At 48.3% G+C, this 14,335-nt stretch overlaps 1 protein-coding gene across 1 annotated transcript; it reads left to right on the top strand.

The window, feature by feature from the left end:
• Window positions 1-2,261: 2,261 nt before the first annotated feature.
• LOC309355872 (thialysine N-epsilon-acetyltransferase-like) lies at window positions 2,262-13,757 on the top strand. The gene is made up of 6 exons (XM_081887091.1): window positions 2,262-2,583; window positions 4,669-4,720; window positions 7,387-7,470; window positions 8,557-8,658; window positions 11,031-11,071; window positions 13,153-13,757. The coding sequence occupies exons 1-6, from the start codon at window positions 2,521-2,523 to the stop codon at window positions 13,327-13,329; spliced, it is 519 nt and encodes a 172-aa protein (XP_081743217.1). The 5' UTR covers window positions 2,262-2,520; the 3' UTR covers window positions 13,330-13,757.
• The last annotated feature ends 578 nt before the right edge of the window (window positions 13,758-14,335 follow it).

Raw genomic sequence — 14,335 nt, 5'->3', positions numbered from 1 at the left:
ATGGAGGCAGTGAGAGATTTTACTTTCTTGGGCTCCATGATCACTGCAGATGGTGACAGCAGCCACGAAATTAAAAGACGCCTGCTTCTTGGGAGAAAAGCGATGACAAACCTAGACAGCATCTTAAAGAGCAGAGACATCACCTTGCCAGGTCCGTAAAGCTCTGGTTTTCCCAGTAGTGATGTATGGAAGTGAGAGCTGGACCATAAAGAAGGCTGATCGCCCAAGAATGGATGCTTTTGAATTCTGGTGCTGGAGGAGACTCTTGAGAGTCCCATGGACTGCAAGAAGATCCAACCTCTCCATTCTGAAGGAAATCAGCCCTGAGTGCTCACTGGAAGGACAGATCCTGAAGCTGAGGCTCCAAGACTTTGGCCACCTCATGAGAAGAGAAGACTCCCTGGAAAAGACCCTGATGTTGGGAAAGATGGAGGCACAAGGGGAAGGGGATGACAGAGGACGAGATGGTGGGACAGTGTTCTTGAAGCTACCAGCATGAGCTTGACCAAACTGCGGGAGGCAGTGGAAGACAGGAGTGCCCGGCGTGCTCTGGTCCAGGGGGCCACGAAGAGGCGGACATGACTAAATGACTAAACAACAACAACAATGTTCATAAGTGTACCAACCAAGCACGTACATACATCAGCCCAGGAAGACTGACCTGGAACCATTTTTGATTCCCAAACTGACCAAATGTTTTCCCTGCAAGGAGGGAGGGGGTCGGGGAGCCTTCCCATTGTCTCAGGAATTGAGTAATCAGCATTTTAATGGGTGACAGACTATCAGGAAGGGCAATCAGATAACCTGGAAAACATTCAAATTTCTGTTTTAGACCGCCTTTTCTGTGATAGGTATGATGTATCTGGGGTGGTGGTCTTGAGCTACACCCCTTCTGTGATGTATGTATGATGTTTCTGGGGGTGGTCTTGATCTACAGGGTGGCATTTTCAAAAGTCTTCATAAGGCCTTGCGTGCCATTGTTCTGGGTCCTCCTTCTTTCCTGTGTGTGAGGGGAGCACCCTGTTGCAACAGATCAATAAAGATCAAGCTTACTAGCTGCTTTGCTTCTCTATATTCTCTGGTTGGCCTCTGTAATTTTCTTCTACCAATAGGGAACCTACATAAGGACTCTATATGGGCTCTTGGATACTCCATAAGGGGGAAAAAGGGCAATTTTTGTTTACAACACAGTAGTACGCTGTTCTTACTTCGGATTAGGAGATGCGACTGAGCCATTTAGGGAATTTTTAAATGTTTGATGTTTTATCCCTTCCAACTCTAAAACTCGATTTTATGATGCCCCATTTTGCCGGCTTGCCAAAGAGGTTTCCTGGCAGAAGTGCCATTTCCACCTGTAAAGCAACACAACTTGCTCTTTTCGAATGCTGAGAAAACACCTCTTAATTGCATGGCTGGAGAGGGTTGTGGGATTGTAACAGGAATTTTATGGTCTTGGATATATGGTAATGTTCATAAGTGTACCAACCAAGCACATACGTAGATCAGCACAGGAAGGCCAACCCGGAACCATTTTGATTCCTAAACTGAGCCAATGTTTTCTCTGCAGGGTCAAACTGGAAAAGCCTCCCCATTGTCTTTTCCTTCACAAATCCTGTCTTAAGGGTATGTCTGTGTTTGAATAGGGTGTGAGCCTGTGACCTGGCCCAGGAACTAAGTATTTATCCTTACAAAAGACTGGCAGGGCTCCCCAGGAAATCTGATCAAGTAATCTGCCAGACAGGAGATAAACAACAACAGAAGAAAAACAATATTAAAATTTCTGTTTTAGACCGCCTTTTCTGTGACGTATGTATGATGTTTCTGGGGGTGGTCTTGATCTACAGGGTGGCAATTTCAAAAGTCTTTATAAGGCCTTGCACCCCATTTTTATGGGTCTCTCCTCTCTCTTGCAGGTGAGGGGAGCACCCTGTTGCAACAGATCAATAAAGGCCAAGCCTACAGGCTGCTGTTTTGCTCCAAGTAATCCTGGTTGGTGTCTTTGTTTTTTGTCCAAGGGAGCCCTCGGATTTTTCCGTTAACAGGATGTCCAGAAATCTCTGCCTTTTGCATGTCCGGAATGTAACCTCTGCCCACTTTCCCATCTGTCCCTGCCCGTGGCTGGTATGCGATGCCCCCTCCCATCTAAAGGGGGCCACTGAAACCCTCACCCCAAGTGACCTCCTGGGTTGCTTGCTCATAGCTCAGCCCTGCTTGGGTCAAGACTGCTTCGAGGAGGTGAAAGTGATGCAAACTCATGCCAAAAGAAGTTAATTTTCACCAGGGGGGGAAAGAACCTTGTTGCCTGTTTATGGGTCAGGGTTTGCAAACTGGCAGGGCTCCCCAAGGAAACAGCTGAGCGTTAGCAAATTGAGATGGCCTAGTGACCCATAGCCTTGGGGGGAGGGAGGGACCCCTCCCATTGTCAAATCCAGCGAAGCAGAAAAAAAAGAGAGACCATCGCTTCAGTAGATCAGAGTCCAGGACAGGAGAGCAGAGAGCAAGGATCTCGGAGGAGCCAGCATGAGTTACATTATACGCCCCTGGGTCGCAGGAGACCTTAAGGCCATCACGCGACTTATTAGGGTAAGAGATTTGGGGCTGGGGGGGCAGGAGAGCACCTAGAAAGCAGGGGATTTGGGTACAGGGAGTGCCTTAGACCCAGAGCTGGATTTCTCCCCACCCCATTTATGGTTGGGGTGTACGGGGCATTCGGGAAAGGGAAATCACCGTATTTTTCGCTGTATAAGACGCACCAGACCACAAGACGCACCTAGTTTTTGGAGGAGGAAAACAAGGAAAAAAATATTCTGAATCTCAGAAGCCAGAACAGCAAGAGGGATCGCTGCGCAGTGAAAACTGCAATCCCTCTTGCTGTTCTGGCTTCTGGGATAGCTGCGCAGCCTGCATTCGCTCCATTCTTAGGAGGGAAAAAGTGAGTCTTATAGAGAAAAAAATACAATACCTCTGTTGAGGGACACATCATGCTCCTTCTGGGGTGGTTTGTCCACTCTGGACCCCATCCTGCGCTCTGCTCTCACCTGCGGCTCCGAGAAGCTGTCGGCGTGCGACAGCGGCCACACACCGAGAACGGCTTCAACCGGCCGACTGAACCAGGCGAGGGGAGCCAGTGGGTCTCAAAGCCTCGGGGAGTTGGGACATCCTCTGCCTCTGAGGACAGACTCTAGAAGATGGAGCAGACGAGACCAGGAGTGGGTCTAATGGTCAAGAGGGAATGGGGGGCAAATGGGACTCGTCCACCTGGGAAGGGAGCCCATCTTGGAGAAGGAAAACTGACCCTCAACTTCCTCTGCCTTGCCGGACATCTTCAGGATGCGCTGGGCCCAGGGGTAACCTGAGTAACACGGTCCAGGTCCAGTCCCGTATCCAAGGGTTCTGCGAGGAGTCAGTCCAACAGAGCCAAGGCAGGAAACCAGGCAAGGACAGGCACAGGGTCTCAGGCAGGTTCTGGCAAACAGCAACGTTGCTCCCGCAACCTGGGGTGGGGTCCGACAGCCTTTTATCTCTGTCGGGGTAACGGCCGGTCCTGAACCCCCCGCGACTCACCTCCCTGTTTCGCCCGAAGGCAAGCACTCCTCCTGCAAGTACTCAGGTCTCTCCTTCTCTCAGACCTCAGCCTCTGAAGCTCAGGAGACGTCGGTGGGTTACTAGACCCAGAAGCTGCCTCAGCCTCCCCTGACCCAACCGGTAGTGGAGCAGCTGTAAGTGATGGCCCAGCTGGAGGCAACGAGGTCATCCCCGCATCTGGAGCCAGGGCAGGCTCCGGCCCCTGACTCGGCCCAGCTGGTGCTTGTTGCAGGGGAACCTGGGCAGACTGGGGCTCTTCAGAATCAGGCCCCAGACTAGGTTCAGATGCCGCCTGGGGCAAAGGATCCAGTGCGGACTGAGACTCCTCTGGCTCCGAGTTCGAGTCCCAGGCCATCACACAGGAGAAAAAAAGGCTCAGGTCTAAACCCTACACAAATCTGGAGCGGAGTCCCTAAGAGGGTTGGATGAGGCCTTGTACACCTCCTTCCAGCAACCCCTGGAGGCACACTCCATTGTCTCTCAAGATAAACAAACCATTCATTTATTAACTTTGCATTCCACCCGATCAAGGTGGCGAACATTTGTTATTTATTCATGCATCACATTTACTGACCGCTTTGATCTTCCCAAGATCTCAAGGCATTGTAGATAGTTCTCTCCCCACCCCCATTTCAGCCTCACAACAACCGTGTGAGGTAGACTAGGCCAGGCACAGGCAAACTCTAGATGTTTTGGGACTACAACTCCCATCATCCCTGACCACTGGTCCTGTTAGCTAGGGCTGATGGGAGTTGTAGTCCCAAAACCTCTGGCGGGCCGGAGTTTGCCTATGCCTGGGCTAGGCTAAGGAGACAGCGACTGGCTGAGCGGAGGATTTGAACCCTGCTCTCCCGGGTCCTAGGCCGATGCAGTAACCACTATGCCGCACTCTGATGGGCAGGCGTGGCTCCTCGGGTCTGAAATCCTGGAGAGATGCTGTTGCCATTCAGTGTAGGCAGTGCTGAGCTGGATGGACCAATGGTCGGAGTCGGTAGAAGTCAGTTTCCTATGTCCCTACGATGCGGCTGGCATTGTAATCCAAGGGCCTTGCAGGACTCATACACAACATTTTGCTTCTTCCAGGAATCTGCAGCCTTCCACAAAGCTTTGGACCAGCTGACAACCACCCCAGAACGTAAGGAAAATTCTGCGGCGACGGCAGCGTTTTCTTTTCTTTTCTTTTCTTTTCAAAGCTTTACTGCAGAACAGTCTTCAAAGAGTTGAAAATAAAGCTTACAAAGATACCAAGTAATCCATCGCTCCGCTGAGTTCTCGGGTTCCATTTTCTGCCAAAAGAGACCACTCGGGTTTTCAGCAGTGAGTCATTATTTAGCCCAGGGTTTTCCAAACTTGGTTCTCCAGCCGCTTTTGGCCTACAACTCCCATCATCCCTAGCTAACAGGACCAGTGGTCAGGAAGGATGGGAACTGATGATGGCAACGTTTCCTATTTAAACGGATAGCAGCTGGCACACTGCCCTGTAACCTTGAGGGCTGGCATCTCTCCCCACACCCTGCTTGACAGCAGCCCTGGGTGCTTCCAGACTGTCACCTCTTTTTGGGTGGGGATTCCCCCCGAAAGATCAGAGGGGTGGTTTTTTTGCAATAAGGAAAGTGCAGTGGGAAAGAATGAGATAAGATTCGCTTTGATGAACCGCCGTCTAACCTCCCTGCCAACAAATCAAGATAAATGCTCTATAAATGGGATGCCTGTAGAATAAGAGTATTCTCAGCCTTCCCCCTGTTTCTGAATTCTGCCTTTTGCAAGACCTTTGGATTCTAGTAGAAAGCAAAATGGCTCTCACAAACTGGGATGTGGTTCACCCCGATCTCCATAACAAATATCAATCTATCGATCTATTGATCTATCTATCTATCGTCTGTCTGTCTGTCTACAGTGGTACCTCAGTTTATGAACTTAATCCGTTCCGAAAGTCTGTTCTTAAACCGAAACCGTTCTTAAACCGAGGCACGCTTTCCCTAATGAGGCCTCCCGCTGCTGGTGCCCTTCCACCGTTCAGATTCTGTTCTTAGACCGAAGTAAAAGTTAAAGCTCTGGTTTTCCCAGTAGTGATGTATGGAAGTGAGAGCTGGACCATCAAGAAGGCTGATGGCCGAAGAATGGATGCTTTTGAATTCTGGTGCTGGAGGAGACTCTGGAGAGTCCCATGGACTGCAAGAAGATCAAACCTCTCCATTCTGAAGGAAATCAGCCCTGAGGGCTCACTGGAAGGACAGATCCTGAAGCTGAGGCTCCAATACTTTGGCCACCTCATGAGAAGAGAAGACTCCCTGGAAAAGACCCTGATGTTGGGAAAGATGGAGGGCGCAAGGAGAAGGGGAGGACAGAGGACGAGATGGTGGGACAGGGTTCTTGAAGCTACCAGCATGAGTTTGACCAAACTGCGGGAGGCAGTGGAAGACAGGAGTGCCTGGCGTGTTCTGGTCCAGGGGGCAACGAAGAGGCAGATACAACTAAACGACTAAACAACAACAAATTATGCATTTGGTTACTATAGTTATTGCTATAAACTCAAATTTCCAATACATCTATTCTTAATTCTCTTCACAATAATTTATAAATTACTCCTTACAAAACTTCTTATAACCCAACAAGCGATGATTACCATTGCTTTCCGGCTATGTCAAAAACTTCTTCCATTCCTTTAGGAAAGTCTGGTCCTGCTGGTTCTGAATTTTCCCTGTTAGTCTCGCCATCCTGGCATAGTTCATCAATTTCTCTTGCCCCTCTTCTTTAGTTGGTATTTCTTATTGTTTCCATCTTTGGGCTAATAGTGTCCTTGCTGCAGTTATCGCATATAAAAACAGGGTTTTTTTAATCATTCTTATGAATTTCTGTACCCACAATACACAATAGAAGGCCTTCTTTTTTTTTAAACAAATGTATATTTCAACATTTTTTCCTTCTCATTATAAATCATTTCCCAGGAGTCCTTCACTTTCTTACATTCCCGCCACATATGGTAAAAGGTACCTTCTTTTTCTTTACATTTCCAACATTTATTATCTATTTTATACGTTCTGCCTAATTTCGCTGGTGTTCATCATTTTATTTTATTTTTATTCATTTTTAAACATATCAGTTCCCACAGTCATACAACATATCTTCTCATCTTATACAATATTTTAGACTTCCGTCAACACCTCTGGTGATTTTCCGTTCATTATCACTTATTCTGCAGTTCTTAATTTCTATATTACATTTAATTGTCCTTAACTAATAATTCTTTTCACAGTCATTCTTGCAGTATTACAAATTGCCCACCTTTCAAAACGCCTTGCAGTCCTACTAGCGTAGTCTGCTCATCACAATTACTTTTCAAAAAGTTCATATATTTACTCCAGTCTTCTAAGAATCTCTGATCCCGCAGGTTTCAAATCCTTCCTGTTAATTTATCTACTGTAATTCTGCATAGTCCATCAACTTCATCCTCCATTCTTCTTTTGTCAGTCTATTAATATCATCTCCTACAATGCCAAGTAAAATGCTTCTGGTTTCTTAATAAATGTATATTTCAACATCTTTTTCATCTCATTATATATCATTTCCCAGAAGCTTTTCACTTTTTTACATTCCCACCACATGTGATAAAAAGTTCCTTCCTTTTCTTTACTATCTATCCTTCTATATACCACCATCATTTTCATAATGTTTTCTTTCAGTGCACTACATGCAGTAAATTTTATTCCCTGTTCCATAATTTTTTGTATATTATGACCAATGTCTATAGCCCAATGAATCATAACAGTGTTTTAAACAAATCTGTCCTTTTCTTTCTAGTTCTCAGAAAAGATGGGTTTGAGAAAGATTCCACTTTTGGGTGCCTCGTAGCTGAGCTACCCCCGGAACAGAAGAGCAAAGACGGTAAGCAAAAGAGGCGGACTGAGCCTTGCAAGGGAAACTGCCAAACTTCTTTTTGGCGTGGGCGGGAGAGTGGAGCAGCGTTGCCTAGTGGGTGGGGAAAGCAAAGGAAACTGGCTATATATATATATAGCTCAGAAGGTAAGGGACAGAAATACAAAATTATCAGGATGAGGAATGATTATTGGGGTTGTCGATTTATTACGCGATACGCTGCGGGGTGAATGGAGGTGGAGACAGCCGCTATGCCGGATGCCTTTAAAAGAGAATTAGGCAAATTCGTAGAGGAAGAGAGGGCCATTGTTGAAGATTTGACGTTTTCATCCCCAAAAAGTTTTTGATTTGAGTTTCTACTGAAATGAGGCTGCATTTTAATGTTGTGTTTTGATCTAGTTTTTAAGACAACCGGGCGTTTGGCTGGTTAACATCCTATAATATCCTTTTAAATAGGTTTGTAGGAGGTTTAGATTATTGGTTTGGTTTGTTCTTGTTTTTCTTATGTATGTATTTTGTGTTTTTATCTTGTATTTTGATGCCCTGAGATCTACAGATGAATGGTGGTATACAAATTTAATTAATAAATAAAAATAAAAACTACTTTATTTTTCCGTATACAGCCATACCTCGGGTTACAGACACTTCAAGTTGCGTTTTATCAGGCTGCAGACCACCGAAACCCGGAAGTACTGGAACGGGTTACTTCCGGGTTTCGGCCCCCGCGCATGCGCAGAAATACCAAATCACAACCCCCATTTGCACATATGCGCCACTGCAGGTTGTGGGCGCTGTGGGTTGCGAACGTGCATCGGATCACGTTCGCAACCCGAGTGTCCACTGTATAAGACTAGGTTTTCCCCAAAAAAAAATAATGTCCAAAATTTGGGGGCGTCTTATACACAGGGCCATCCCATTTTCTTAAATCAGGATCCCAAAAAACAGGGGGTGTCTTATAGACGGAAAAATACGGTAATCATAAAACTGGAGGTGAACTGATGCTGAATTTGGGCTTCCGCTAGTGTTGGGAATTATCACCCAGCCCATTCCCTTTGAATATGCTTTTTAATTTTGCTCCTCCTCCTTGCTCTTCAGGTCGCACAATAGTCGGGTACCAGTTCCATTACCTGTCCTACTGCACGTGGCACGGCGGAATCCTCTTCGGCGAAGATCTCTACGTTGTGCCGGAATTCCGAGGTACTCTGGAAGTTGGGTGCCTCTGAGCATGTGCAGAGTGCACCCTCTCCCTTCTCACTGAGCGCACAGACCATAATCAGTAAACTAGGATGAGGAATAGTGAAGGATCGGAGGGCAGATAAGCGGGAAAAACTTCATAGCCTTTTTTGGGTCCATTTTATGGGTTTGCTGGATGGGTCTGACACATAGCTGTCAACCGTCCCTTATTTGGCGGGAAAGTCCCTTATCCCAGCGCCGTGTCCCGCTGCTGTCCCTTATTGATGGTGTCCCTTAAATTTCCCAGGTTTCAAAGGAAGCAGCTCCTCTCCCTCCCTCCCTGCTGGCCAGGGAGGAGGGAGGCTCCAACTGTGTTGCTTGGCTGCTTTGCTCATCCAATAAGGAGTCTGAGAACGACTGGGGGGTGGAGCTTGCATGCCTTGTGCCGATCAAATCGGCCACGTTGCCTGGGGACTCGCCTTTGCTCAGCGCTTCCCAGCGGAGAGGGGATGGTGGTTTCCCTTTGCCAGGTTGCTGCGCTGTGGGAACCACCGCTTGAGGCTTCGTTTGGCTGCTGGCTGGGCTTTCTGCCTTTGGCTCAGAAGTTGAACATACCTTTGCCCAGAAAATCCCTTATTTTGGCTGCTGATCCCTTATTTTCGAGGCTGCTGGTCCCTTATTTTCAAATATGTAAGTTGACAGCTATGGTCTGACTGTTGGGGATGTGGTTGTTGCAGTTGCAATAAAGTGTCTGGATAGTTGCCTGCCATACTGTCAAGATAAGAGTCAGTTCTGTTGTAAACAAAATCTGTCCTTCTTCCCTTATGGGGTATCCAAGAGCCTGTATAGAGTCCTTACTTGGGTTCCCTATCGGTAGGAGAAAATAACAGAGGCCAACCAGAGAATATTGAGAAGCAAAGCAGCTAGTGAGCCTGATCTTTATTAAAGCTGTTGCAACAGGGTCCTCATACATAAATTCCTGCAACAGTTTTTTCACCCAGTTTTGCCTCTGGCCCTGCCCTTCTCTGGTAAGTGGCCCCCAGAAGGTTGTGCCCATGGGAATCCGGCCCTCAGACTAAAAAAAGGGCTCACACTGCAACTGCATTTTTTTTAAAAGTCCTGAATGGAATGCAACATGTGTCCGTGCGTCTGCGGGTTGCTTTTTGGTGCTTCCACGCCTGCGTGTGACGTCATTTTGAGCGTCTGCGCATGCGTGCATGGCGAAACCCAGAAGTAACGTGCTCCATTACTTCCGGGCCGCTGCGGAGCACAACCCAAAAATATTCATCTCGAAGCGTATTTACCCCGAGGTATGACTGTAGTCCTAACACCCTGCTAATGTATTAACCTGGGTACAGTGCTTCTGTGTGTGTGTGTGTGTGGACGCAGGTGGCGCTGTGGGTTAAACCACAGAGCCTAGGACTTGCCAATCAGAAGGTCGGCAGTTCAAATCCCCGTGACGGGGTGAGCTCCCGTTGCTCGGTCCCTGCTCCTGCCAACCTAGCAGTTCGAAAGCACGTCAAAGTGCAAGTAGATAAATAGGTACCGCTCTGGCGGGAAGGTAAACGGCGTTTCCGTGCGCTGCTCTGGTTTGCCAGAAGCGGCTTAGTCATGCTGGCCACATGACCCAGAAGCCAGTAAAGCGAGATGAGCGCCACAACCCCAGAGTCAGCCACCACTGGACCCAACGGTAACCCGTGAAATGCAGTCCAGGACCAATCCAGAATCCGAAGGTTGCACTGGGAGTCAGTCCGACAGGGCCAAGGCAGGAGACCAGGCAAGGACAGGTACAGGATCTCAGGCAGGATCTAGCATACAGCAACGTTGCTCCCGCAACCTGGGGTGGGGTCCAACAGCCTTTTATCTCTGTCGGGGTAACGGCCGGTCCTGATCCCCCGGTGATTCGCCTCCCTGTCTCGCCCGAAGGCGAGCACTCCTCCTGCAAGTACTCAGGTCTCTCCTTCTCCTCCGACCTCAGTCTCTGCAGCTTGGGAGACGTTGGTGGGTTACTAGACCCAGAGGCCGCCTCAGCCTCCCCTGACCCAACCGGTAGTGGAGCAGCTGTAAGTGATGGCCCAGCTGGAGGCAACGAGGTCATCCCCGTATCTGGAGCCAGGGCAGGATCAGGCCCCTGACTCGGCCCAGCTGGTGCTTGTTGCAGGGGAACCTGGGCAGACTGGGGCTCTTCAGAATCAGGCCCCAGACTAGGTTCAGGCAAAGGATCCGGTGCAGACTGAGACGCCTTTGGCTCCACGTCCAAGCCCGAGTCCCAGGCCATCACACAAGCAGATCTTTTTAAACCGAGAAAACGCTCAAAGCCTAGTTCAGAATGTCCACAGCTAAAAATGAAGTGTGATTAACTTGTTCATTCATTTTTCCCCGTTTTCCCCAACCAGGCAAAGGCATTGGCACGAGTTTAATGAATAAAGTGGCAAAGGTGAGGCTGAACAGGGGTGGGTGTGGGTGTGTCTGTGTGTTGTTGTGAAGGAGCAGTGTGAATGGACTATTTATCCGTTTCTTGCATTTATACCACACCTCCTCGCAGTGGTGTAGCGTGGGGGGTGCAGGGGGGGGCCAGCCGCACCGGGCGCAACATTTGGGGGGGGCGCTCGCACTCTCAGCTCTCTGCCCCTTCCTGGCTCCAGTGGCGTAGTGTGGGGGGTGCAGGGGGGGCCGGCCGCACCGGGCGCAACATCTGGGGGTTAGGGTTAGGGATAGGGTTAGGTGGCGCAAATTCAGGGTTAGGGGGCGCAAATTACTTGCCTTGCCTCGGGTGCTGACAACCCACGCTACGCCACTGCCTGGCTCACTCACTCTCTCTCACTGCAGTGCTGGCTGTGCGAATCTGATCCAATCCGAGCTGCCGAGCTGCCGGGTCGCTGCCCACTGTGGAGGGGGAGGGTGCCAGGCGTGCGGTGCGGAGCGGAGAGAGAGCAAGGGAGGGACTATCTGGGGGAGGGACAGTGCAGCGGCCGCCCAGCGCAGCAATGAGCGCGGGAGAGAACCACACCAGACCAGACCAGGCAGCAGCAAGAAGAAGCTGGCAGAGGCGGCAGGTTAGGCGTTAGGGGCGCAAATTACTTGCCTTGCCCTGGGTGCTGATAACCCACGCTACGCTGCTGCCTCCTCGTCCAAGGAGCTCAAGGTGGTGTACATAGTTCCCCCCTCCTCTTCATCATATCCTTGCAGCAACCCTGCGAAGTAGGTCAGGCTGAGACCATCCCAGTACGTTTCCGAGCACAATTCAAAGTGTTGGTGTTGACTTTTAAAGCCCTCGAAGGCCCAGTAGACCTGAAGGAGCGTCTCCACCCCCATCTTCCAGCCCGGACACTGAGGTCCAGCTCCAAGGGCCTTCTGGCGGTTCCCTCACTGCGGGAAGCCAAGTTACAGGGAACCATGCAGAGGGCCTTCTCGGTGGTGGCACCCGCCCTGTGGAACGCCCTCCCTCCAGATGTCAAAGAGAAAAATAACTACCAAAATTTTAGAAAACACCTGAAGGCAGTCCTGTTTAGGGAAGCTTTTAATGTTTAATAGGTTATTGTATTTTAGTGTTTTATTGGAAGCTGCCCAGAGTGGCTGGGGTATAAATAAATTATTATTATTATTATTATTATTATTATTATTCAAAGCCCATTTCTCTGCTGAAAGAATTATTTAGCCGCTGTCGTCTGATGGCATTTTACCATTGTACTGTGGAGAGTGTATTAACTTATGGTCTATGTGTTGGAAGCCTCACGGTCAGGGACAAAACAATGCTGTCCAGGGTTGTAAAGACTGCGGAGAGAATAAATGGGTGCACTCTTCCCACTTTGGATCAAATCTACGCTTCCAGGTGCCATAAGAAAGCTGCAGAGATAGCACAGGATAGTGCGCACCCCAGAAATGATCTCTTTCAGCTTCTGCCTTCTGGAAGAAGGGACAGGGTTATAAAGACTAGGACTAGCCGTCTGAGAAACAGTTTCTACCCAAATGCGATTTTGGTTTTAAACACAGTGTAAGGTAGTCTCTATGGGAGTATATTGTATTTAATTGTGGGGTATCAGAGTTTTTAGGGGGTTAACCAGGCTGGGATAGCTGGGATAGCAGGCTTGTTGGTTTTTGAATGTCTGATGTAGATTTTTTCAATTTCGTTGTTCTGTATGGGACAATGACAATAAAGGTTATCGTATCGTAAAGGTTCCTAGGAATTGTAACTACGGTACCCAAAATTCTTTGAGGCAGATGTTCTTAAGGTTGTACGTTGCCTAAGATCTTTTGATAAAGGGCAGTTTTATTCCTGTTTAGACCCACCCACTCAGATGCTTAGAAGGCTGAGATGATGCTAATCTGCTTTTAGGATTTTAACTGCCATGTGTTTTAAAGTTGAGTTGCAGATTTCACTTGTTTTTCTTGCTTTTATCCTTTTTTTTTCTTTCTAAACCGCTTTCAGCCCCCCCCCCCCCAATGAAGAGGTATGGAAAAATTTTATGAAATAAAATTAATAAATAACGGCCTCCAATTCCGCCCCTATCCCCTCAGATTGCGTTGGAGAAAGGGTGCTCCGAATTCCGCTTCATCTGTGCCCGGTGGAACCAACCGGCGATGGATTTCTACGCCAAATTGGGAGCCGTGAACGTCACGATTCGGGACCACTGGCACCTCTGCCACATCGAAGGAGCACATGTCCAGAAGCTAGCGCAGCAAGCGAGGAAATAGCAGCCGAGATATAATGGCCGTAGTTGTTTGGCCCAGAAAATTATTCAGGATTCCTTTTCATGCCCCTGGCTCCAAGCCCTAGAGGCCATTTTGGCAAAGGTTTAGGCCCACTCCTGCTGGACAGACCTTCATCAAACCCGGTACCCTCTGGAAATTTTGGACTACAGCTCCCATCAGACCCAGGGAGCTTGGCTGTGCTTGCTCAGTGAAATATACTCAGAGTCGAGAGTGGATTTCATGCTCTTTATTCATCTCTTGGTGGGTGGAGGAATGAAAGTTCCCCCAAGGTATCTGCTTTATATACATTATTTACACAATGGGCTGCACATGATTGGCTAATTCCGGAATTCTCCTGTAGGCCAATCAGGTTGTGGATTCACTTCCATCTGGAGCTGGATTGGGTGGCTCCTGCAGACCAATCATACTGCTGCATTCTAGGACCAATCAGACTGCTGCATTCTGAATCCTATTGTTCTAGGAGCAATCAGACTGCTGCATTTTGGATCCTATTGTTCTAGGACCAATCAGACTGCTGCATTTTGGATCCTATTGTTCTAGGACCAATCAGACTGCTGCATTTTGGATCCTATTGTTCTAGGACCAATCAGACTGCTGCATTTTGGATCCTATTCAACTCAGTACATAACACTCAGGATAATGGGAGTTGTAGTCCAAAGCATCTGGAGGGCGCCTGGTGGACGAAGGTTGTGCTATACCCCGAACCCCTGTCTGTCTCTCCCAGGAACCCCGGAGTCCTGGTTCCTTAGGCTTTCTTCTGTCCCTGCAAATCCTGCTTTTCTTGATAATATTTTATTGATTTTCTAAAAATAACATTTATAAAAACAACAACAATACAAATCCAAAACAAATCAAGCTGGCTTCCCCCAGTCCCTTCCTTGGCTCCATTATTACTCAACATACCGCATGTTCATTGCTAGATTTAAAAACCATATAAATTACGTACCTGTTGTCCATTCATATCCAAATTACAATTAGTCCTAACACC

The sequence above is a fragment of the Podarcis melisellensis genome, assembly GCF_964234715.1.
Source record: "Podarcis melisellensis genome assembly, chromosome: 13".
NCBI lineage: Eukaryota > Metazoa > Chordata > Lepidosauria > Squamata > Lacertidae > Podarcis > Podarcis melisellensis.
The sequence above is the reverse complement of the archived record's forward strand: the minus strand, read 5'-3'. Positions and strand labels throughout refer to the sequence as shown.